Raw genomic sequence first — 23,615 nt, 5'->3', positions numbered from 1 at the left:
CCGCTTCTCGTAGTTCGCAAGGCGTAGCCATCCATGCGGATGCGTCTCGCTAGACCCAAGTCTTGGCCCGAGACCGGCCCTCATATGGATCTTTGTTGACCTCGCAAAAGGACCTTTTATAAGGCAATGCATATCATTGTGATATCTTTTGGAGGCTCATTGTCAGCCGGATCGGAGTCGTGACTCTGATAAAGCCCGAGCATGCGCTTCCCCGGAGTGTCTATGTGGGGTTTAGCACATCCCTAGAGGCTCAGACTCAGAGGCTCAGATGCTTGATTCTCCGCTATAATTTAATGATTGATTGATATGCTCCTCGTATCACTTCAAGACTGTCTAGAAAGCACTGGAACTTTCCAAGAAACGGTTTATCGGAGAGAAAAAATAAAGACCATGCCGGTCTGCCTTGTCGGTGAGATTTTAGAATCAGCCACCGACACACAGCATCCTTAGCTTTGGGGTAACAAATCGCAGATCACTCAAGATATTTCCCTGCTCCAAGACCACGTTGTGTCTTATCATCTGACGTATTGGTAAGCAGAAAAGTTGGATGATGTCTCTGTCGATTGATCATTGATGTGAGCAAAGTTTGGTGTAGGTAGGTAACAAGTTCAAATCCTGGGGCAAGAAAGGCGCCATTGGTTTAGGCGAACCCGCTTACCTGCACAGCGGAAATGCAGCGGAAAGTACCTAGGCAGAACAGGTACAGTAGCAGCTGCCTGCCGACTCACCGTGGATCGGAGTCTCGGGAGGTGCTCCGCCGGTCATCACGGAACTCGAAAGGAGCCTATAAGGGTGTGCAGTAGTGAGCATACAGCATTTCCAAGAGACACAAAAATTTGGTGCTGAAGGCCTGACGCCAGGACGTTCAGCTTTTGCTCATTTCAGATACAACTCCGACCATATCGAACCTCTTTGCGTTTACTTGGAGATCCTCTGATTATCTTGATCGGACGGATCCCTAACCGGAGATAGACATTTAAAACATCTAGATCTCCGCAAATGCCGCGAGTCTAAATTAGCTCAATATGCGTATACGGTAGGATCCGAAACATGGTGCCCTGGCAATATCACGACATGTCTGCCTGCTAGGTACCTTGGTCGTTCAGAGACGTATTGACTTTCGCATAGCCGAACGTTTTCTGCCCTAGCCTGTTGACATGAATCCAAGTGTCTCTCACCAGATTAATCGGCTTACCTTTTTTGGTTTTTACTCGGATGCTGGTTCACCTTTCGTCTTGCTTGAGACTGCTCCTTATATGCTCAAATAAGAGACTGGTCCTGAACCTATTCTTCCTCAAGCAACGAAAATCACCAACCTTGCTTAAATATAAAAGATTACAGGCCGCTGTTAGGTATATGCTTAATCTAGCTTGGTCATTTCTCGTTTTGAGTGCCCTCATAGCCAAGTTAATTCGTGCCATATTGATATGTTAGTGAACTATGTGATTTACTGTGTATCCATATATCAAAGTAGACATCGACATCAAGCTCAGCTCAGTATCAGTCGCCTATAACGTGTAATCTTGTCCTTGCAATTAATGTTGCTGGTATTGTCCAGCTTGGCAGGGATTCTAAGGGCATACACACAACATGGGAACGGAGCTTGAAGGCGCAGTGTCTGCTTGAGTGGGAGCGAGCGCTGTATCGAGTGAAATCAGTTGCATACACACCTCACTCGATACGTGTCAGTCGGTCAGCTATCCTTCCGCGACGTCTTCTAGGTTTTCCTCGTCTACAATGTTCCATATAACCACCATATCCAACTCTCCTGAACACCTAGACCGACAGCAATCTACTCAGGCTTGGGCTAGCCACGCAGAAATCTGCGAGCCAAAGTGTTATTAATAGGCTACTTGTTTGTAATGCTGTTCAATCCTAATTTTATACGCTATGTTAATGATATCCTGCCTTGTTTAAACACTTAACAGGGAACATTACCCGTCAAGTTTGTCCCGCGACAATGAACGGGCAGCACAAGGCACCCGTAAATGCTGCATGCGAGACCAATTCTAATATAGGTAATGTATTGCAGAGACGCATTGTATGCATGAACGTTGACCACCACAGTTGCACGACAGCTCTATCCCCTCCATGAACGCTGCAGTTACATGGGCCGATGCTCAACTACTCCACGCCAGGCGTTTATATGGTTGATGAAGGGATATACCATGAATGGCCGGCCTATGTATTGTGATTGGTCAATGGCATGCCAGTGGTGATACATCTAACATATTTATTCCAAGAATTTGAGCTGTGGGGGCATTTTGCTATCTTACCCGTCGTTAGATCTTCTATGATGGCCAAGGAAACTTTTTCTTCCCGCTCTGATAGACCATTGCACGGTTTAAATAGTCTTGGAAACTGGATTTGCTCAACTCATAATGTCACAATCTGTGGTAAACGAGTTCGCCGCTTTTCTTTCCGCAGCGTTACATTTGTATGGATCAATCAGCCTTACCAACAAGCCTTGCAGTTCATGATCCTTGAGGGCATCATATTTCGTTGTAATCACACGACATCCAGGGTTTTCTGATCACTTCCTTACTGCCTGACAACTTGCTCTTATCCCTAATGGCCTGTCAAGGTTGGGCTATGTACGCATTGGAGCGCCTACATAGGTAGTGAGCACGGGGCTTCGTGCTACGCTATGATGTCCACACAATGGATGCTTTACGTGCGAGCACCTTCGTAAACCATGTATAGAATGGACTTTTTGTCTCAGAAAACTACGCAAATTCTATCAAAAAATCTTGTTTTTCAACAAAGGTCGTTATCACAATAAATAAATCAAAGAGGAAGCGGAAAGGAGCCTCAAAGCTGATACTTGATCAAGTTGTCGACTCAGTCACTCAACGCGACACCGCATTCTCTTTTTTGGCTCGTGTAAACTATCTTGCGATACATACAGCCTGACCCTGTCTATATGTGCATTTTCCGTAGCGTAAACAATGTGCTTTTCGAGAGATAGAGTGGTATCGCTGGCCGAGGCCAGTAGTTCTGTATAGTCCTCCCAATAGCTTTTAGAAGAGAACAAAGAAAGCAGACCAGACACGTATGTCAAACACCATGCTCCTTGACAGCAATAACTCCAGTTTCATGAGCTGAAACCCATCCGAGAAGGCCGTGTGTGCTGTGAAATCCAAAATGCGCCGGTTCCTGACTCGCCTTCCATTCACTAAAATTTCGCGTCCAATGACACCTTGCTGACCAAGAGGCACCTCATAAATCGTTGATGTCTTATCGTGGATCCTACTCATTAATCATGTCCAAGTTCTTGTAATTCTCTCTCTTTTGCGGCAAGCATTTCTCGCATCTTGTCCGCTTCGCGTTGCAAAGCTGCTCGACGCTCAGCTTTTATCCGCTCAGTATCAAAATCGCGCGGGCCAGCACCTGGCGTGTTATCCCGGTTGGAAAAGGCGCTGGGACTCGGTGCTGATGCTATGGTACTACCAGGTGATCGTATGGGAGGCAGGGAATAGTCGCCATCGTCACTTCCTGTTCCTAAATTGGGGGGAGTGGTGGCTGACGTCGATGGATTCAGTATCGATTTAATATTGATCGAGGAGATTCGTTTCGAGCTCTCCTGTCCAGTTTCTAGTGAGGCAAATGCTTCACTTTCAGTAGTAGAGAAGGATCGTTTTCGAGTTGGCGACAGAAACGAGGCAGGGGATAGTGACGTTTTCCTGTCGTTGTTTGATGACATAGACGCCATGGGGGCTAGTCGATTATCGTCGTTCAGGGATCCGGTATACTGACGTGGGTTATTTGACTGGTGATACGCAGCTAGATCCGAGGTCGAAGGCAGTGGCGATATTGTTCTACTTGTAGGTCGGATAACCGGTTGAGGCTCGATCGTGAGCGGATGGTCTGGGCGGCGACGAAGACCTAGGTTAACAGACCCGTCCTCGTTCATTGACCCCTTCTCGGCATTTTGTTCATATTGACCTTGCATTTCGGCGGGCTCGGTTGCATCTTCCATCTCCTCATCCTGCGATGCTGGGATAATTCGTTTTCGTCTTTTGATAGTCGATTTCTTCATGGTCATCGGCCGGTGGACGCCATGTAACTTGTAATAGAGACCTAGTTCTGTTAATAAATACTGTTTGATAAACGCGAAAAGCACGATACCTACCACAAGCATTGCAGATGGTGTGGCCACTCTCATCACGCCTCCAGAGAGGCGTAATAGTGGTGCCACAGTTCTGGCATGCAATGACAACCGTGGCATTCGAATTTTGTTGATTTTGCAAGGCATTGACATCCACAGGCGCCGGTTCCGGTTTGGTACTTTCACTTCGACTTTGGCAACTCTGTCGTTTCTGCGTTCCACTTAGGTTGGCGCTTTTCGAAACACGATTGTTATAGGCAGGGCATCCATTGCAACCCTCTGCACCACCCGTTCCGTTACAACGTCCACCTCCAGGACAAGTCCCTCCAGTTTGATCAGCCGATATGTACGTCGCATTTGACGCAGGTTTTGGGCCTGCGACTGCAGAGGGCTTCGGTGCAGTAGTTCGAGGAGGGTCTGCAGGGACAACATTTGGTGGTCGCTTGAGACTAGTCGGACGAGAGGCGTTTCTGGCTTTCAGATAAAGACCACAGGCGTTGCAAATCGTAGCACCCTGAGGTGATCTCCTCCACAAAGGGGTTCGGGTGGTTCCACAGTTACTATTATCGATATAAGCAGAGTGATTACTATAGAAGTAAAGGTAGTTAACTCACCTGCAAACTTGTCCTTGGCTGCCACTAGGTGGCGGACTTGTTTTTGAACCATGCTCTGCCCCAGGACTCTGTTGCTTTGACATGTTTCCTGGAGTTGGACTTGTCTTAGGGCCAGACGGACTCCCACTCAGTCTATTTTGGTGGTCAGGGTTATCCTGGCCGGTAGGGAGTCTGGTCCGCTCCTGAGAAGAAACAGCCGAGCTATCATTTGGTTTCGAGGACATTGGTCGTGATGGCAGCGCAGTTCGAGCCGAGGCCGTCTCACGCTGATGGCTATACAGCGCCGTTTCTTGGGTTTCTTGGCTCATGCCCGTAGGTAGGGCTGACAGTATCGAGGGGAACAAGACGGCAATGGCTCAGATGAAGCGAATGGGTGTACTCCAATAGTCTGGGTTGATATGCGACGGTTCAGTTACAAACCGAAGTCTATAGCATTCATTGGTGTTGATATCGAGGGTCGGTAGGTTGATTTGATTGTCGTATAGGTCGAGGATGAGTAAGATTGAAATTTGGTTATGGAAAGAAAGTCCTTGACACGACTCGTAATCGGCTGCAGCGGATTGATAAGTGGTTTCGAGCCGGCCGAGCAAGGAGGCAAATCCGGAGAGAGGCCGGAGCCGGGTTACGCAACTAAGTGTTCGCAGGCACCGAAGCGAGACAAACAAATGGAATACTTTCTTGGCTCGATGTGAGGTGTAAGTCAGAATGCTAAAGAAGTACCTAGCCCAAAGCCCGATCTGCAGTCCAGCGATATGTATCGTCAAGTTGCCAGTTTTGCTGGTGGGCAGACGAGTCGAACAAGTCGCCAGGGTACAAAGGGACGTGGATGCGTAGGCAGCTGACCTGGGGAACAGGACCAATCGAAGGTTGGATCGAGTCCGATCGAACGGGAAGCCAGGTATTGGTCAGACGACAGGTGTCAGAGAGTGACGCGACAGCGACCAGATACTTGGGACCGGCGCAACTGCAAGGCCGAGAAGACCAAAGTAGAAAGTTGAGGAGTTGACAGCCGCGGGGAGGCGAGGAGAGGATAGGACAAGGATGTGCGGAGTGTGTAGTAAAGAAGACGAAGGGAATAACCAAGGACAGGAGATAACAAAGATTATCAACCAGACCAAAAAGGCGGAAGGGAAAAGTAAGTAGACTATGTGCAAGGGTGATGAATCTGTGACTACCTACGCAATGACAGATGTCGGTTTGGTAAGACAACAAAAGGCGACCGAAAGTGAAGGGCAGGACACACTGACAGAAGAGGACGGGGACGGAACACGCCTTGTCTCGTTCCTAGGCAAGGTATAATTGAATGTGGTGCTTGGCGAATAACAGGGGAGGACTTCGTCAATGGGTTAAAGCGTAAGACTACCAAGTCTTGCGGCACCACCAGGCTGGGACGGTGGAAGGTGAATTGGTGACCAAGCAGAGCCAAGACCAAAGACCAGGGTGTATGTTTGCGTGTGTGTGTGTGTGCACGCGCGCGTGAGATACCGTAGATCGATAATCAGCGAGGCAATGAGACGGCAGACGGCAGATGGCAGATGGCAGATGGCGGTGGAGGAAAGGACGGTGACCCCGGGAGAAGGGTATCCGAGACCAAGAAGAGGACAAGGTGGGGGTTAAGGTCTTCCAAGGGAAAGGTAGAGGTCAAAGGTGAGAGAGAAAGAGAGAACTCGGAGATGACAGTCGACAAAACAGATAGATTGACGACCAATTCCGTCTGTTTTGAGATTGAGGCGCAGGTCAGATCAGAAAGAGAGGGCAGAGAAAGATGGTCAGAGTAAGGTAGGTAAGGTGATTGCGATTGATGATCAGACAAGGCCTGATCCAATGAATCCAATGGGGCTGGGGCTTAGTCTTGGAATTCGATCTGGGCTTGTGCTTTCTTGATTGCCTTGCTCTGCCTTGTCTTCTACCCTTCAGATTGTTTGGTATTAGTTATGGTGGATTGGAGACTGGTTGTCGGGTCTCGGGAGCTGGCGTCGCATTGCATGAGCCTAAATGGGGCCCAGCAGAGACTCGCTGACTCTTGTTCTCTCTGTTCTCTCCTTCTTGTACCCCTCAGTGGCAGTCAAGTCTAATTCGTCCTTAGGTTGGAGGGGAGTGACGTGCAAAGGCAAAAACAAACCCAGAAGCAAGACGAGACTCAACAAACACATGATGCGATTTCACGGGGAGTCGGCTCCCAGCATGGAACGACGGCCGCTGGTGGGTTGGGGTTAAAACAACCGACTTGATCTAGACACTCTCATCTCGTTTCTAGTGTCTTTCTTAGCTCTTGAACCAAAGGTGCCGTTTCCGACTGCATGGATATCATTTGATGCTGAGTACTGATTCGTATTTTTCACGTGAGAGATCTATGCCTCACAAACCTGAACTCTCAAACTCTCCAGATCTCGTCACGCCAGAAATCCTGCAGAAAAGACCCTTCCCAACCTGTCGTCACAGTGGAGGAACCAAGCCAAAGGGACTTAAATTAGGTACCTCTTAGGACGTTCTAGTAAGCCCCTCTGCCTCACCGCGGCTCTGTCAACTTTGTCATTTCGCCCCTGAAATGTGTTGGATTACATTAAGTCGTCTCTGATTGGTTCAGCTAATACGGAGAAATTCTTCTTCGTTCCTTGGCACCGCTGGTCGGATTTTTGCGCAGGGGATCGCCGTCCTGGTGCCCTGACCGACACAGATCCAATACACGCTAGGCCGAGATCGGGCCCTCTTTTTTGTTCTCTCCATTCGATTCTTATCAGCCGAGGCTTGAGCTCACTTTGTCGTTTTTATCTTATCTTATCTCAACCATGCTCAAAGAGTAGGGTTACCTACTTGTCGATCAGTACCGAAGCTAGGTAGCTTTATTCCATGAACGATCAGCATTAGTAGTTTGGTTGTCACGTCGCGTCGCATCACATAGCATCGTATCGTGTCACTTGACATCAATTCTGTACTTTTATCTACTTTTATGCAATATCGCCAACACTTCAGTCGTTGCCTTTGGTCATGGCGTCCGACCTCGGGAGCTCTCCCAAGAGAGAGCCAACACCCACTCTTCCTTTATCCTCGGTTCCTCAAAAGCGCCCCCTTGAAGAAGGCCATCACAGCCCTGTCGTTCCCTCACCACTGAACCCCGAAGTTAGGCCTTCGGACTCTTTGGCACCTGAAGATGCTGCTCAGAATTCTAGATCCAAGTCTGCGCGAGCAAAGAAAGATACTCTAAAGAAACGCGAGGCCAAAGGAAGCGATAGTGTTCGTGCGACACCTGATCCAAAACCAAAGTCGAAGCCACAGAAGAAACAGAGCGAGTCGAGCCCATTACGATACAACTTGGCGCAGCCTAAACTGTCCAACTTCAACCCTCCTCGAGGTCCTGTCTTGACGGCGCACCATGAGGTCACGGCCCCTGATGGCCAAACGGTCGAATTCTTTGAAACATCGGATCAGTAAGCTAAGACTATATCCGATAAAAACCTTGTAGCTAACTGTCAAAGTGTCTCTAATAAGAAGAGCTACCGTTATACTCCCTGCATCGCTGATCCTCTCTTCCCGTCCATGATCTACTACCGAGGCACAGAACCAGAGCCATATGGTCCCCACTTGAGCTTCGAGGACTCAGCAGGGCATGTTTATTTTGATAAATCGGCTCGTCACGTCACAACCGAAAAAGGATTTCGCATGGCCAGGGCAAACGTGGCTGTGAGGGAGGGCAGATGGTACTGGGAGTGCAAAATCACACAAGGAGTTCGACCACCAAAAGACGGAGAGTCCAAGCCGGAAGGAGGCAAGCATGTACGCGTGGGCTGGGCAAGACGAGAGGCATCGCTTGATGCGCCTGTGGGGTTCGATGCTTACAGTTACGGCCTCCGTGATGTCGCGGGAGAAAAGGTACATATGTCCCGTCCTAAGGAATTCTTTCCTGCAGGAGAAGGCATTCGGGAGGGGGATATCATCGGCCTCGAGATTCAACTTCCATCAGAACAACTGCACCGCAAGGTCATGTCTGGACAGTATAATCCAGTTGTTGATCAGACCGACGAGGAACCTGCGGCCACCGCTGAAGGCCATAACATTGTCCGCGATCGCTATCCCATACGCTTCAAATCTCATACTTATTTCGAGAAGAACGAGTACTCCCCCGCCAAAGAACTGGAAGATCTGATGAACCCGGCAGGGGCTGGCGGTGGCTCTTCAGAAGAACCTGGTCCTAACCACACTCTTCCAAGTCTCCGCACGCTTCCCAATTCTTGCATCCGCGTGTACAAGAATGGTGTTTTAATGGGAACTCCGTTCAAGAATCTCCTTGGCTTCCTTCCACCAGCTTCACGTCCTCAAGGCCAAGCTGGCGGTCGCGAAGGCCTTGACGACGGCATGCTCGGATATTACCCTGCCGTAAGTGTCTTCCATGGAGGCGCTGTAGAGGTAAATTTCGGCCCCGACTTTTGGTATCCTCCTCCAGCCGAGACCGAAGATAGACCCGTTAAGGTCTGGTCAGGCAACGCTCGCTTGAACAGGGTGCGCCCTGTGAGCGAGCGATATTCTGACCAAATTGCAGAGGATATTGTCTGGGACATCATTGATGAGGTGGACTTTTGGTCCAAAGATGGGGGTGGGGCAACAGATCGCCAAGGTGTGAGCGATAAGAGTGAAGCTGTCGCCATGGCCCCTGGGCGAGAAGAGATCAAGGAAGTGGTTCAAGACGATTAAAGCATCGCAAAATATGTTATGCCTTTCTATTCAAATGATGCTGGATAGCTGAACTACTAAAGCCTCTGGAAGAGATGTTCCTTTCAACCTACAAAAGATACCCACTATGAAAATGCAGAAATCAAATTTATTATTCATAACTACCATGTCCATCAATAGTAGAAGCTGGTATGGCAATGCCCCAAGGCTCCATTCTCATTTCGTCATAAACCATGTCGTAAATACTGCTCGCTACCATCTATCAACCTGCCTACAAACGGAAGTCCTGTCCAGGCACCATCTCAGCGACGACGAACCGGTTCCTCTGGCGAGACTGGCTCGACTACAGCAGGAATCGGGGACGGCTCAGACAGAGGAGAAACAGGGTCCCCGAGTATTGCCCTGTCGGCATTGTGACTCGCCGCCGCTGCCTCTGGCCCCGGAAGAAGAGGGTCATCTGGAAGCTCTTCGATACGATCGCTACCATCAATAGGTGTCTCAGCTACAGATTTTTCACGCTCCAGTCGCACCTCGCGGCCTCTCTTGTGACAATACCAAAGTACAAACATTAGTACTATTCAGGATTAGCAAATGTATAAACCGTTTGGGAAGCAATACTTACAGAATAAAGCAACGCTCCATATAACATTTGTACCGATAAATGCAGGCCACCGCACCTTCAATGCATTGACGATAGCCTTGAGCATACCAACAACAGCCCCTGGCTTCGTGACTAGATCGGTCAAATTCGATGGCTTGAGGAGGTCGATAGCGGCATCCTTAATGCCCTTTTCGGTATTCGCCTTGAGACCCTGACTTTCTGCTGCCGCCGCCAAGAGCTCAGGCGCCAGGGAGGACGTCAGCTTATCTGGAAGCTGGGTAACAAGCTTCTTGAGAGATGAGGGCAGTTTTTCGAAACCGCGATTGATGGCACCATCGCGGTCTTCAACTAGGCTTGCGAGGTCACCGTATGCTGTCGGCACACCGTTGGCGAGATCCTTGAATACTTGAGTGAAACGGGACAGGAGCTCGGATGACTCGTTGGAGAGAGAAACGATCTTGTTGTTCTTTGCCTGGAGGTTCAGGCGGTCGAGAACGTTACCAAGGTCCTGCTCCTCACGTTCGGCTTCCGGTGGCGCGACGTTATCTTCTGGCTTAAGACCATCCTGTGGTTTCTTGTGTCTCGTGAACAAAGCCGTTAGACGGTTTGGCTGTTTTTCGTGCTTCTCTTTGTCTTTGTCTTTGTCTTTCTTTTCCTTCTTCTTGTCCTTTTTACTCTTGGGCTCTTGTAAGGCCTTTACCGCCTCTATCTCACTCTCAGATGCAGACGAGAGGTCGATCTGAGGGGTATTGATGCGTGGCGGCAAAGGCGGAGCTGGACCATCGTCTTCCAGGATACTTTGCAGCCATGCCTCATCGTCGTGGTCGAGGACTGGGCTCAGAGGAGGAGTATTGGAGCTGAGGCTGTGCTGCGTGCTTCGCCGCCCGTGTTGATGACCTGATGCACGAGATGCATCGTTGCTGAAATCCGGTACGTGTCCGTAGGATGGGTCTACCGAAGATGCAGCTTCGATCTTCTTCGCAGCCTCCTCAGCAGCAGCGGCTTTCTCCGCTTTCTCCGCTCTATTCTTCTTGATTTTTTTGTAGGTCAAGTATTCCAACATCTTAGAGGTTGTTTATATGTATGAGGGGGGGTCTTGGTCGGAGATGCGACCGATGGAAATTCAGCTATTTAACTATCTTAGTCTGGAACAAGAGGCCGCCCAGCTTAAAGGAAAACGAGGGATGGCGATTTACCAGTAGGTGTTGGCGCGCGCTTGGAAACTCGCCTTTGTCTTGTCTTGGGTGACGAACGATCTACGCGAATCGAGAGCGCACAGCCACATCACATGTGATGTCATGACGGCAGCCCAGCCAGAGTCCAGGGTCAGAGCCTAAGCTCCCCCACGTAAATATGTTTCAAGGCTACGTGATTTGGTGATCCATAATCAACTGCCGTACCAAGATACGAATCCGAAAATTATTGGTCAAATGGCTTCCAAAACATGGGTGGGTGGAGATCAGGGGCTTAAGTCGACTTCAGCTGTCATTACTGAGGAGGTGAGGTCTACAGCCTAGGGGAAGCCTTGAAGCTTCCCAACCTAAGTGACGAGGGTTTTAAGGTTAGCTAGGTACCCAGTATACGCTTGGGGGCGCGGGGGCAGCATAAGCCAGGTAGGTATGTACTTAGCAATGCCAATTCATGTTAATTGACCGTGGGTATCTTGAAATTCTATGGTTAATGATGAAGATATAAAAGTAGGTACAACGGCGCATACACCTCGATCAGGTGTCGTCAACATCGTCGTCTTCCGCCTCATCTGCCCCTCCTTCGTCGCGGATAACCTCATCAGCAAGTGTGCTACGTTGCCAGCCGCTCCCATTCTTCCGCTGTCCCCGTTGAAAAGCATCCGTTGAAGTGACCGCTCTCTCGCCTGTGAACTTATGACTTGACCACTCGGTAGAGCATCGTGGGCAGTTTCTGTCTCGCCTAGTTCGCCAGAAAGCCTCTTCACATACCTCATGCAGTCGGAAGTTGCAATCTACCTCTGCGCATCTCAGACCAATCGTGACTGGATCCTTGCATGCTTCACAAAACTTGATGCGCTGCCAGTCGCCTGGCTCAAGTTCCGGATCGTTGTAGCTTTCGACTAGCCAGGGTCGCAATTCCAGCAACGCTCGGGGTGACAAGGTATAGAACCCCTCGTTACTTTTCTCAAACCACCCTCCCTCAACCAAATTTGCAAGTACAGCTTCCACTTCACTATGCTTGAGTCCTTTGTCTGCAGTGGTTTGTGTCTGGGTTTCTACATCGATCTGACTTTCTCTTCGGTTCGGCCGTGCCAGTTTGATGGCCTGCATCTCGGTGATAGCCATGACTTCCATGCGGGGGGTGTTGAACTTTTCAAACATAGCGTCTAGAACACGTTTAATGAACGAGATTTCTTCGTGACTGTATATGGTAGCGAGTTGCGTCTGCGGATCGGACGTGGTATTGACCAAAGCCCATATTCGTCTCTTTGTAATTTGGTGAAAAGTACTTCGGACTTCGTAGTCAAAAAGCGATGCCGCTTCTGAAGCTTTGTCCATGGCCTCTTGAAAGTGTTCTTCGGTGATTTGATCTGTTCGTACTTCGTCTCCCTCCTCATCTCCGCTATGCCTGCGGTTGGCATTGAATATCGCAGCAAGGATAGGACGGGCTGCTTCGAAAGTAATCGTTCCTCGAGCTAAGATGGCCTGGAGAAAGGCTCTATCCCCATGGTTGAATTCATGGTTACTCATGCTTAACTTTGGCCTGACGATATTCTCGCTCGAAGCCAAGCACTGAATATTTGTAATTTGTTCTCAGAATCGATGAGGTGTGAATACTTAGAACGAAAGCCCCAAAAATGATTTTCTTTGAGGGGAAGAGAAGACGCGTTTGACGCGTCTGGAGATCTCGAGGCTTAATTGAGTGCACGGGCCATGCATCTGTGGCTGTGGTGGCTCATTCAAGTATCTTATCAAAGTGAACCACTAGGCCAAAATTGGAGGGCCCTTCTTAGGCACTAGGGTCACTAACAACAGCAACAGCTACAACACATCCACCAACTCGCTTTTCATAACCCATTGTAGGTGCCGTTCAGTTATCTTATTTGTTTCATTTAGCTTGAGAATTATGTAACTTCTTAATGTATACTCGAGTATGTTCTATGAAATCATAGTGATAACCAGCTTAGAACTGACATTGAGGACTGATGTGCATCTTGGAATATTCGTCGATTGGCGCGTTAAAAAACGGCCAGAACGCACAGGAGAACAGTAAACCTGTTTCTGATAGGCAGAAATGGCATGATATTCCACATCAAACTATGTCTCACTGCGTTCATTGTTACACAATATTCCTTTGTTCATTCAGCCAGTGTAGGGTAACACAATCATTCTGCTGACTCAGCTCGTTTACCCAATTGAAAGAACTCTCAAGAGCCTTGAGCTTCATATGAGTTACAGTAACCCTTTTTCGTGATCAAGGTGCAGAGCGCGAAGACCGGGACGTATGTTTCCAGAACATACAAATTATCAGTAACACTCAGCTAAGCGGATGAAAGATTGCGTGTCCAGGCCATTGTTATTCCAACAGCTACTCCTCGTGTTGAGCAATTCATCAGAGCGTACGATCATCAATGATCTACATCTCGACAACAAACACGCGAACTCAACAAATACCTGAAGAATCATCAGACCTATAACGTCCCTCACTCGCTAAAGGGCAGAAACAACGCGTCTACGTGCGCCATCATAGTTTCCTTTAGGAGGGCCCTGAACCTGGAGGACATCGAGCAAGTGCCAGACGCAAATAGGCTCTTGATCCAAGCATGGCAATGAACCCGTCGGAACTGAAAGAATTCGATGTTGTACGGGTGGCAAGAAGCGATGGCTCAGACACCGGTCCCGGATACTGGCCAGTCACAGCACCATCCGCCACGACTGCCACCAAGAAGACAAAGGATGCGTCTGCGGCTGAGAAAACACCAAGGAGTAAACCTCAGATGATTCGATTAGCCGAAGACGACCCAAGATTTACAGAGTGGAAAGTCAAACTCGGGATCCTGCTGAAGCAAGAGCTATGTCCAAACCCCGATGGTAAGTTGGCTCCTCTGCCTCATCACTCTCAGATATCTAACCACGTGAAGAGGGGAATCCATGGCTGGTTAACTTCCCGCGAGGTTATTGGCTATACGAGAAATCTAAACATCTCTGGGTTTCGGGGTATCCTATCAAGGTGAAGCTTTTTAAGAGCCCGCAGGAATTTGCTGTGCACCTCATATGGTTGCTCTCAACATCGATGGACTACCGAGATTGTTGCTGTGCGCACTGCAACGGGTTCAACTCGATCAAAGGGGGTGTCGGTGTTGACGACGCGTTGATCATCACACATGAACCCATCAAAGCCGATAAGGTCCCGCCCAAGGTCACGCCTGTTCCACTTCCTCCAATGCCTGGACAGGCACCTCAGAAGCCGAACCAAGTCACACCACGATCACAGTCAACACAGTCTACGCCAGCTACTACAGCACAGAACTCACCGGCACCGACGCCGGTCCCTGCAACTTCAACCCCCATACAACAGCATATTCAGCACCGGCCCCCGGTTCGACCACAGGAGCAGGCGCTCCAACCCCAGCCTCAGTCTCAACCCCAAAATCAGCCACCACTTCAGCAGCAGCCACCTCACATTCAACAACCCCAGCCTCAAGCACAGCAGCAGATTAAACAGAAGGTTCCACATCTTACTCAAGCACAGCCCCCATCGGTTCAGTGGTCACTAAAATCGCCTGTGCTGTTCAGGTCAGGGGAGCTGGTCTGGTATCTGAACGGTAATGCATGGCGCCTTGGAGTCATTGCTTCGTCAACTGCCAGCCATCATGAGGTTATGCCCATCGGTCATGGCATCGTCCAACAAAACAATGTGAACAAAACAGAGGGAGAAATGCGACCCTTTTATGCCTTCACCGTACCACCTGTTAACCTCCCCGAATTGAAGGACAAAGAATACGATGGTGTTTCATGGGAGGCTCTCTTCCAAAGTACCGCAGACGGGAACCGTCGAGAGATGATTGCACTCGACGCTTCTAAGATAGCAGCTGTGAAGATTGACTACTCGTACTCCCTGTGGTCCAAAATGTCCGAAGAGCCGAACTTCAAGAGAGTTGCGTACTGGGGTTGCTTTTTTGGGGCTGAGCGCATCGAGATTGGCGACGCAATGCGGCTCAGATCAATCCCGGCCGAGTTGAACGTCCTGGCCGAGACGTGCGTCCTGGGTCTCCGGCGCATCTTCACCACCTCGGACTTCCCTGGCGCTGTCTTTTTCGTCGGCCATATCTACCAGCTCGTATCTGAAGACCAGCCAAACATTGTCCGGGATGAACACCTTCCCGTTGCGTTACGAAGTGAGAGCCAGTGGCGCCATTCGGTTGGGGCACAGCGCTGGCGCTACGCACTGATCAAAGAGAACGTCGTGTTCAAGGAACAGTCGATTAGAGGTCGATTTTACCCAACGCACCGTCTCATGCCCATACTCAACCCGAACGAATTCCAAAACTCTATCATTCAACGTAGAGTGGATGAACAGCATGCCCATCTCAACAACCGAATGGATGGTGTGGGTAGGTATCTTGGTCGAAAGATCAACCGGCTTGACACCCTTGGTGCTTCGGTGACCCATACAGCTAGGATCAGTCTTGAGCCGTTCATCAAGGAAGGAGACCAACCTCTGGAGTGAGGGGTGTTAGAGACCCTCTGCCCATATACGGTATGGGATCACATGTGCCGAGGGAACAGGCCACACAGAGTGATCGTGAAGTTGTTAGATAGTATTTCGATCATTTAATAGAGGCATGCAAGGGTGCCGGAACCACCATAGCCCTTCCAGTAACATCTCAGACATATTCTAAAACAACTGCCCAAGACAGCCCCGGGAAGGAAAAAAACCGTCATCCCCTGTCTCTAGCTCTCCCATAACGCCCATACGCCTCATATTCACTTTCTTGTCCTCCCGATGAGCCGAACACACCTGATTCTCCTCACGGTATCAGCACCACCACCTATGCAGCACCTGTGTGACACACCGCTACACGGAAAGCACCAGATCATGGCACAACTCTTGCATCTTGCCCAACACAAGCACAACTGAGGTATACTGCAAGCTAAAACACCGACAGAGAGTAAGATGGGTTGGATGAATCATGGACACTGCGGGGGCAGGGATATCACGTATGTATGATGGTGATGTTGAGGCAAGACTCACGTGTTTCCTGCATTGCTGGGGTTCTTGGATGTACTATGTGAGGATAATAGCATGGATGCGATGCCACATCCTGGTCAGAGCGAATGAGAGGGGGTGGGATACATGGAACTGCTATCACTTGTGTTCGTCAAACGGTATTGGTGTTAGGTATGAAGGATTGACGTCTTTCTCATTGATGCAGAGCGTAGGCATCGCTCGCCAACAAGAATTGTGTTTACTGAAAGAATGGGAAAAAAAAAACACCGCTTCTTCGCATTCGCCAAATACATTGACAATGTGTGGCACACTCGTTGTGGTATCCATCCTCCATACGTCACGGCCCGCAAAGTCCATGCATATTTTGTCTGTCAAGACACAAACCGCCCCCCTTTCAACACCTCTCGGTAAATCAACCCGTATATCCCCACCTGTCTCCTCTACATCATCTGGCTCTCCTGAATCATAACTCCTCTGTTCATAAATGCCTGTAAATGACTGATGGCTGGTATTGCAAAATCATGGAGGTACGCTTGAATGGAATGATCGGGAACGTGATGTTGTATGCGCCGGCTGATATGAATTGCCGTCTCTATGTCGTGAAAAACAAATAGGCTTCGTGTCGAATACTCTTGTGAACCAATGATCCAGGGCGGATGAACCGTGCAACGTGTGACCAAGTAGAAGGAAAATGAACTGCGGGTGAGGGTCGATAGTCATCGAATTTTCGACTCATGATATGAGATGTTTGATATACTCTCCGCCCGTCGTCCCTCGCTCTCGCAGCTCGAATGTCGTCGTCGTGTGTGGTTGTGTAAAACGATAAATGAAATAGCATCCTCTCTTCGTCCCCGACTCCCGAGCTCGAGAGTCTCATGGTGTATGCAAGTTATGCCACTTTTAGGTTCTCAAGTCGCTCCTGTAGCCTCTTCAGTATCTCCGGGTCTGGTTCAGGTTCGACTTTGCGGGGTTTGACACGGGGCGAGTCCTCTGTTTTCTCAGAACCACATTTTGTGCATTTGGTTCCATTCTCAGCACCGGTTGGGAATATCGTCTTGCACTCTTTACACTCATAGTGTGGCACACTACTTGGACCGAATTCATCTCCGGGATAACCATATGGATACTTCTCCTTCTTGGGGCTGTTATCTGGTTAGCCAAGATATTGATAGATACTGTAGTGTGAACGTACGGATCTCGAGGACAGTCAGTGCAGCGAACGTGGCCACACTTCTCACAGGTTTTATTGCCAGAGATAAACAGAGTCGAACATTCATGACAGGTCCTTCGCACGCGTTGACGAGGCTTCTTGTGGACCAAGTCCTGGCCACCTGTCTTGCTAGGTCGAGTAAGGACGATCTTCTTCTCGTCAAAGGCGTAAGAGTAATCGGGGATAATGGGGGCGTTCTCCTTGTTGGCTTTGATGATAGCGGCACGCCGCTCACGGCTGGCGATAATCTCGGCTTCGCTTCGTTTGGGAGGGTAACGGGTGCACTTGGTGCAGCGGGCATGCTGACAGTTGGGACACTCCTTGGCAGAAGAAAAGGTGGAGTTGCACTTGTGGCAGGTTCGTCGTACGCGCATACGGATCGGCTTGTCAATGCGGAGAACGGTGTCGTCGGGTGATCTGGTCTGAAGTTCGGAAACGTTGATATCGAGTCCATAGCGCTCACCAAGCTTCTTAGCACGCTCTTCGATCAATTGGCTCCTAGTGAGTTTGGAGACGCCCTCCAAGCCTTCATATTTAGCCTTGGCTTCCAATTTCTTGTTCTCGGGAGCAGGAGGTTGACTGTAGGGTCGTTAGTTACCGAATGCACATAAGCTGGTCCAGTCAAGGAATAGCAACGGTCCATCGAGACGTTTCCATCCGAGGAAAGTTCACCAGGGAAAATCGTACCTCGTCTGAGGAGTCTCCTCAGTCTTGGCTGGAGCGGCAGGCTTGGTGGTCGAGAGAGTCGACTGACGCTTAGAAGCAGATGAGGAGCCTTCTCGCTTGAGGAAAGTTTTGGTGCGAGTAAGAAGCTTGCTGAATCCCTTCTCTTTCTTCTCCTCTCTACGGGACGAGGGCCCGGCCTGGGAAGAAGAACTCATGTTGGATAGTTTGTGACAACAGAGTTTGAGAATTCTTCAATGGTTGTTGCTGAAGGTAACTAAAGTAGTTTTGAGTGAGATTTGATATGAGATAATTTATCGTCCCCTCTATCAATTGTCTATATTGTGAGGCGAATATGATGAGTAGGAACTGGATAACAGGGTTTGCTATGAGTCGTGAGGTAGTCCAGTAAAGACGATGGTGTTTGTGCAATCGGCGGGACCGAAAGTAGTGGTGCTCAAGGGACGATAATGTATCCTCGGGTAGATAGCGACAGTCCCCGTTAAAGAGACGTCGAGCTAATTAATCAGGACAGACCAATTCGTATGTCGAGCTGAGTGAGGGTCAAGAGTTTATCAGCCTCTCATGGCGGAGTGGATCTGCGACGATGACCAAGGCGGTGCGATACGGGAATGGTTGGATCAAAGCTGTTGACTCTGTGAGAAGGAGAGGAGGGAGGAGGGAGAGAGAGGACCGAGTAGAGTAGAGTTGAAAGTTGGTCGAAGGATGATGGGCGAGGGCAGGCGAACTATACTTAGTCTGGCGGTTGCTAACTTGGACGGGACCTCGTGGATGGCGCTACACTTAACTCTACAGTGCACATCGAGCCAGCCTGGTGGTATTAGTGGACCCAGTCTAGCGGCCCGGCGCTACAAAACCAATGCTAATGCTGCAGAGGGCAGAGACAGCGAATGGAAGGCCTGCCCAGTGCAACAAGGGTGAATGAAGGGGACCCAACCCAATTAGGAATTCGTACGAGTCCGTTGCATCCATGGAACATGGAACCAGGAACCCCAGCACGGGAAGAAGGGCTTGTGGGGGACGACAACGATACCATGGAAGGGGGAAAGTTGTGAGTAGTGACATGTTTGTATGTACGTATGTAGACAAGTGTAGTGTGTGCAGTGTTTGTTCATGCTGAATCCGTTCTGTTCAACGTACAAAAGACACCGACAGACGGTCAGCCAGCCAGCCAGTCCCGACACGGCGGATGGGGAGGGACGTGAGCAGTCGGCCGCTGGCAACCGGGAGCCTAGGCCTTAGTTCAAGGACGCACCTTTGAGACTTGACCTCTTCAGGAGATAAACCCAAGACACGACAGGACATGCCACTGGCCACGCATCACTACAATACATACACCGCAGTAGCTTGAAGTCTGGGGACGGGAAGGGAAAGGTGTCATGCTATGCGCTGCAATGCGCAACAGGTCAGGTCCTTTTGCTCTACTTTACCTTCTGGGAGAGGCTCATGCTCTGCCGTCGAAGGCAAAGTTTGTGGTGTGAACGATGGATACTCACAGGGAATCTAACCTGAATCACAACCCTGCGGGTACATGATCCAGCACAGTAAGCACAGTATTGCTCCTCCAAACGAGGTCCAACCTCCGTGGTATTTCCCTATTCCAGCTGCTCGGTTCACTGAAATTGTGGCCCAGTGGTTCACAGCCAGCTTCTGGCATACATATGCCATGGCCTCTGATGCGGCCAGCTGGAGCGGCCAGGTGGTGGCGAGACTGCGGCACTGTGAACTGTGGTAGCATCTCAGCGGTCACCAGCTGCCACATTGAGAACCTGAATTTGTTGGCCCGGTTGTCAACCTGCCAGTAAACCGTTGTTGATTGCGTTGCGTTGCACGAGGCGATACGATGCCCCATCCGCAAATCAGCAAAGCTGGAATGGATTATCATCATCAGGCAATTGCTGCAACATTTGAAGTCGCAGACAGGATTTCTGGTGAGGGATGTAGTTTGGGGCAGATGGGATAGCTGCTTTCGCCCACGTTATTTCCACGCGCCCGTTCCTCACATCTTGACCTCATGAGTTTGGTGGCGGCTGCGCTACAATCCAGCCGTGAGCCAGGAAAGGCCATCTGATGGTATTGTCAACACGGCACTTGGTCCATGATGCAGCTGTTTGTGAAACGTAAGCCATGACCTGGGCCTTGAGTTTAAGCCTCATGCAGATGATGCGTGTCACAGCATTCCTGTGTAAGGGCGCACACACATGAAAACCGTTTATCCAAGAGGCATCCGCGAACCTGGTTGTAGAATGCCTTGATACCCAACAAGAGGGGGTTTATGGTTCCAGAGACAGCAGTCTCACATTTCAGTGGTGAATATCGGAGGTTGAAGGCATTGCCGCCCTTCCAATGGTAACAGAAACACGACTGCTACTATTACATACAAGATTCATGAACCCAAGACTAGGTATGCACTAGAGAGTCATGGAGCCACAAACTCGCATGATTGGCCAGAACCCCATGTCCGGAGCAGTCCCGAATAGCAGGAACCTTGGTTGCATTGTCCAAAAGTCCATCTCCGACAATTTACCGTTCCTTGAATTTGGTAGTGGAACACTAGCGGGACCAAATTCCACCAAAAACTCCAGGGCTCAGGGTAACCCCAGGGCAGTGGTCAGATCATCCATCAATTCAACACACCCCGCCCTGGCTCGAAAAGAAGAGATCCCAATCAAAACACTCTCATCCCTGCATCGACAACCCCGTTTCCCTTCTCAGGAACCTCACTTCATCAGTTTACGGGGGGTTTCAAGCTTATCACCACGAGCCTTAGCGGCGGCTTTGTGATGTGTCACTTTCCATCCGCTCGTTGTGTCGTAACGGTTCGTTCGTTGACAGACGAGCCAGCTTCTGTTTGTCAGCGCTCCATCGTTTTGGGACCTACCTCGGCTCTCTTAAAGAGGTCAGTCATTGACAACTGGAAATCAATCAATCAATTGCTTCATCGCACAGGCTGGCATCATTCATCAGCGTCGCTTAGGCCGAGACCCTGAGTATCCACTACCAACCAGTTCATATTTCTCTACTCTGTATCCGTACATACTTTGCAGTACAGTCTACCGGCAAAAAAAGTCCAGACTGCGCCTCAATTTTTTTCTCGCTCAAAGACCAAAGTTGGCATGGGCAACCCGGGGTTCGTGGGAAATGCGCCGTGGTTGATACGGACGGACCAACTCTTCCTCTCTCCCGCAGCGGCCCCTGGATTTTTCTACGTTTCATTCGGTCCATCCTTGGACTCTCCGAGAAGCTCAAATCTCCATTCATGGAAACCCTACTCCGTATGTAAATGTGCTGCCAGTGAGTTAAAATCTTGCTGGGACATATCGTCTTCATTGAAGAAAACGAAAGGCCGAGAGCTCTTCATGCGAAGAGGAAATAATCATCCCGCGGGTTTATGATGCCTATGGCGCTTCGACTTCTATACTCACATCGTCCTTCACAGGAGAGTTTGCACTGTCCTGCAATTACAAGGGTTTCCTTAATTCTACTATCTTCATTGGACATGGATCTCGGTATGCCTCGATTCCGGCACGGATTTTAGGCGTTGGCACCATCAGTATCGACATACAGGTGGCCATCTCAGATGCAAGGGTTCCCATATGGTTGGGCTCTAACTTCTGACTGCCTGTAGTGATGTTTCCATACCGCCTCCCCTTGCTGGACTCCAGGCACATTTTCGGCTGACGTCGTTACTGCACTTCCTGAATCTCAGTTGTATGAACTATCTATCTATTGGCGATTTGTGATCATGAAGTTTGGCGTGCAAGAAAGATATGACCCCAAGACTGGAATCTCAGGCCTATCTGATCTTGCCACAACGAGACTTGAAGCGCAGGAAAAGAAGGGAAATTCCGAACAAGCAATTATGATGTATCATATCAGTATGAAATCGTGTCAATTCTGAGTTTCTGACTCGCTCGGAAAGGATAGCGCATTTGTCAAATGCCATTTTGCATCAGATTTTATGCCTTCCATGGATAGGCCCCATTCACAGGACCGTCAAAGTGGGAAACGGAGACGACGGTTTCTCCCTCGGAGCCGCTATAGCTCGATGCAACATTCCAGCAACTAATAAGAGTGGCCCACCGATTTCCACGGCTCAATGCCGTGTTTGAAACAAATAAACGCAAACCGTCAAAGACTGTCTGGTTGAGGAAGCGGATCAGTTCACTTTGCTCCGTTGGGCTCATGGGTCGCTCAACATTTCCTTTGGTTCCTGTACTACGAATCACAACTCGAGCACTTTTCATGGCGGTCTCTTGCTGATAGCATGACTTACTTGCATCCAGCGCCATGAGCTGATTTTCAGTCTCGTCCGTCCTGCAGCTTGAAGATACCCACTGGCTCCCGCCCACGACTGTGCCAACCTGGTGGATCGACCCGCCCGCCACTGCTCTCTTGGCTAATGGGGAGCTTGGACGGGGAAATATTGTTAGTTTTGAGACACTTGAGAAGTGAAACTATTGGGTACTTTTCTCGAGGGAGTCGGGAGGGTGGAAGGATCTGACAGGAGATGGAAAGGTTGGTGCTAACTTAATCCAAGATATTCATGATGTTCCGCGAACCGTCCCAACGGTAACTAGCTGTCATAATGCACGACGGGGGTTTATCTTGAAGACGGGAGCTGCTGCGTGACAAGGAGGTCCGAGCAACGGATCAGAATTCGATCTTGATACGAACAAACGCGATCGACGGAACGGGATGTGTATGCTGACGAGTGACAGCCGTTGATCTGCATTTCCTGGTAAAGGGGCGAGGGGCTTGAGTCATTCCCAATAAATGATGATATCCAGCTGACCGGTTCCAGTTCCTGAGACAAGTCGGCGGAACCCTTGAGCAAATTCCCAGCGGCTTGGTCCATATGATTATGACCACGTCAATGGTATGTTGCAGGCCTTGACCGCTTCCGTGTCTCATTTCATACGTACAGTACAGACGCATCTGTGTGTCGTGCACACAGTCTGGATCAGGTAAGGCCGGAAAGGCGACAAGGAGGGGGACAACTCCTCTGCTGGCCACTGCAGCGAACGCCTTTTCACCATTTGTATTCGAGCAAAATCCTCGCATTGGTTGTGTCTGCATTGTTTACGAGTCGTGACACCCCCCCTCAACTTGGCCTCTGTATAGTGCAGCACAAATATCAGACATATTCCCCTGCTACCCTGCCAATGTTCGGTGGCGGCGGCGTTCTCAAAAGTCAAGAGAGGAAAAAATGATCGAGATACACTGATACATTACGGTGCCTAATGCCAACCAGCTAGAGCGGAGTACGGAAAATGATATCCTTCTCGGCCGTGAACCCTGGAGGCTGGATCGGCTATTGAAATGTTTTCGGATAGTCTGGCAGGGTCATTGAGGGCGATAGGCAATCAGCTTCAAGACCACACATACCTATCGAAGGATTAACTTTGACCCCTACAAGGGTGCAGGAAAATAGTTTCGCGTACCGTCAGCTAACAGGAACAGAAATGAGAGTCAGTGCTCCGTAAAAAGCATGCATTTGTTGCGATAGAGACCCTTGGTTATCCATGG

General features: G+C 49.7%; 6 protein-coding genes across 6 annotated transcripts; 2 read left to right on the top strand and 4 right to left on the bottom strand.

The window, feature by feature from the left end:
* Window positions 1–3,256: 3,256 nt before the first annotated feature.
* FSUBG_3525 (siderophore regulation (GATA factor)) lies at window positions 3,257–5,030 on the bottom strand (the record flags this gene model as incomplete). Its single annotated transcript, XM_036681415.1, has 3 exons — window positions 3,257–4,080; window positions 4,133–4,668; window positions 4,723–5,030. 3 exons carry the CDS (start codon window positions 5,028–5,030, stop codon window positions 3,257–3,259), a joined length of 1,668 nt encoding a protein of 555 aa, XP_036540889.1.
* Window positions 5,031–7,710: 2,680 nt separating this feature from the next.
* FSUBG_3524 (histone-lysine n-methyltransferase) lies at window positions 7,711–9,411 on the top strand (the record flags this gene model as incomplete). Its single annotated transcript, XM_036681414.1, has 2 exons — window positions 7,711–8,150; window positions 8,199–9,411. The coding sequence occupies 2 exons, from the start codon at window positions 7,711–7,713 to the stop codon at window positions 9,409–9,411; spliced, it is 1,653 nt and encodes a 550-aa protein (XP_036540888.1).
* Window positions 9,412–9,692: 281 nt separating this feature from the next.
* FSUBG_3523 (RING-like domain protein) lies at window positions 9,693–11,054 on the bottom strand (the record flags this gene model as incomplete). Its single annotated transcript, XM_036681413.1, has 2 exons — window positions 9,693–9,964; window positions 10,013–11,054. 2 exons carry the CDS (start codon window positions 11,052–11,054, stop codon window positions 9,693–9,695), a joined length of 1,314 nt encoding a protein of 437 aa, XP_036540887.1.
* Window positions 11,055–11,715: 661 nt separating this feature from the next.
* Window positions 11,716–12,711, bottom strand: FSUBG_3522 (DNA repair Nse1; the record flags this gene model as incomplete). The annotated part of the gene is made up of 1 exon (XM_036681412.1): window positions 11,716–12,711. One exon carries the CDS (start codon window positions 12,709–12,711, stop codon window positions 11,716–11,718), a length of 996 nt encoding a protein of 331 aa, XP_036540886.1.
* A 1,073-nt stretch (window positions 12,712–13,784) lies between these two features.
* FSUBG_3521 (uncharacterized protein) lies at window positions 13,785–15,691 on the top strand (the record flags this gene model as incomplete). The annotated part of the gene is made up of 2 exons (XM_036681411.1): window positions 13,785–14,052; window positions 14,103–15,691. 2 exons carry the CDS (start codon window positions 13,785–13,787, stop codon window positions 15,689–15,691), a joined length of 1,857 nt encoding a protein of 618 aa, XP_036540885.1.
* Window positions 15,692–17,081: 1,390 nt separating this feature from the next.
* FSUBG_3520 (uncharacterized protein) lies at window positions 17,082–18,283 on the bottom strand (the record flags this gene model as incomplete). The annotated part of the gene is made up of 3 exons (XM_036681410.1): window positions 17,082–17,334; window positions 17,385–17,981; window positions 18,090–18,283. 3 exons carry the CDS (start codon window positions 18,281–18,283, stop codon window positions 17,082–17,084), a joined length of 1,044 nt encoding a protein of 347 aa, XP_036540884.1.
* Between the last annotated feature and the right edge of the window lie 5,332 nt (window positions 18,284–23,615).

This window comes from Fusarium subglutinans (genome assembly GCF_013396075.1).
Source record: "Fusarium subglutinans strain NRRL 66333 chromosome Unknown NRRL66333_c0000030, whole genome shotgun sequence".
Lineage (NCBI taxonomy): Eukaryota > Fungi > Ascomycota > Sordariomycetes > Hypocreales > Nectriaceae > Fusarium > Fusarium subglutinans.
The sequence above is the reverse complement of the archived record's forward strand: the minus strand, read 5'-3'. Positions and strand labels throughout refer to the sequence as shown.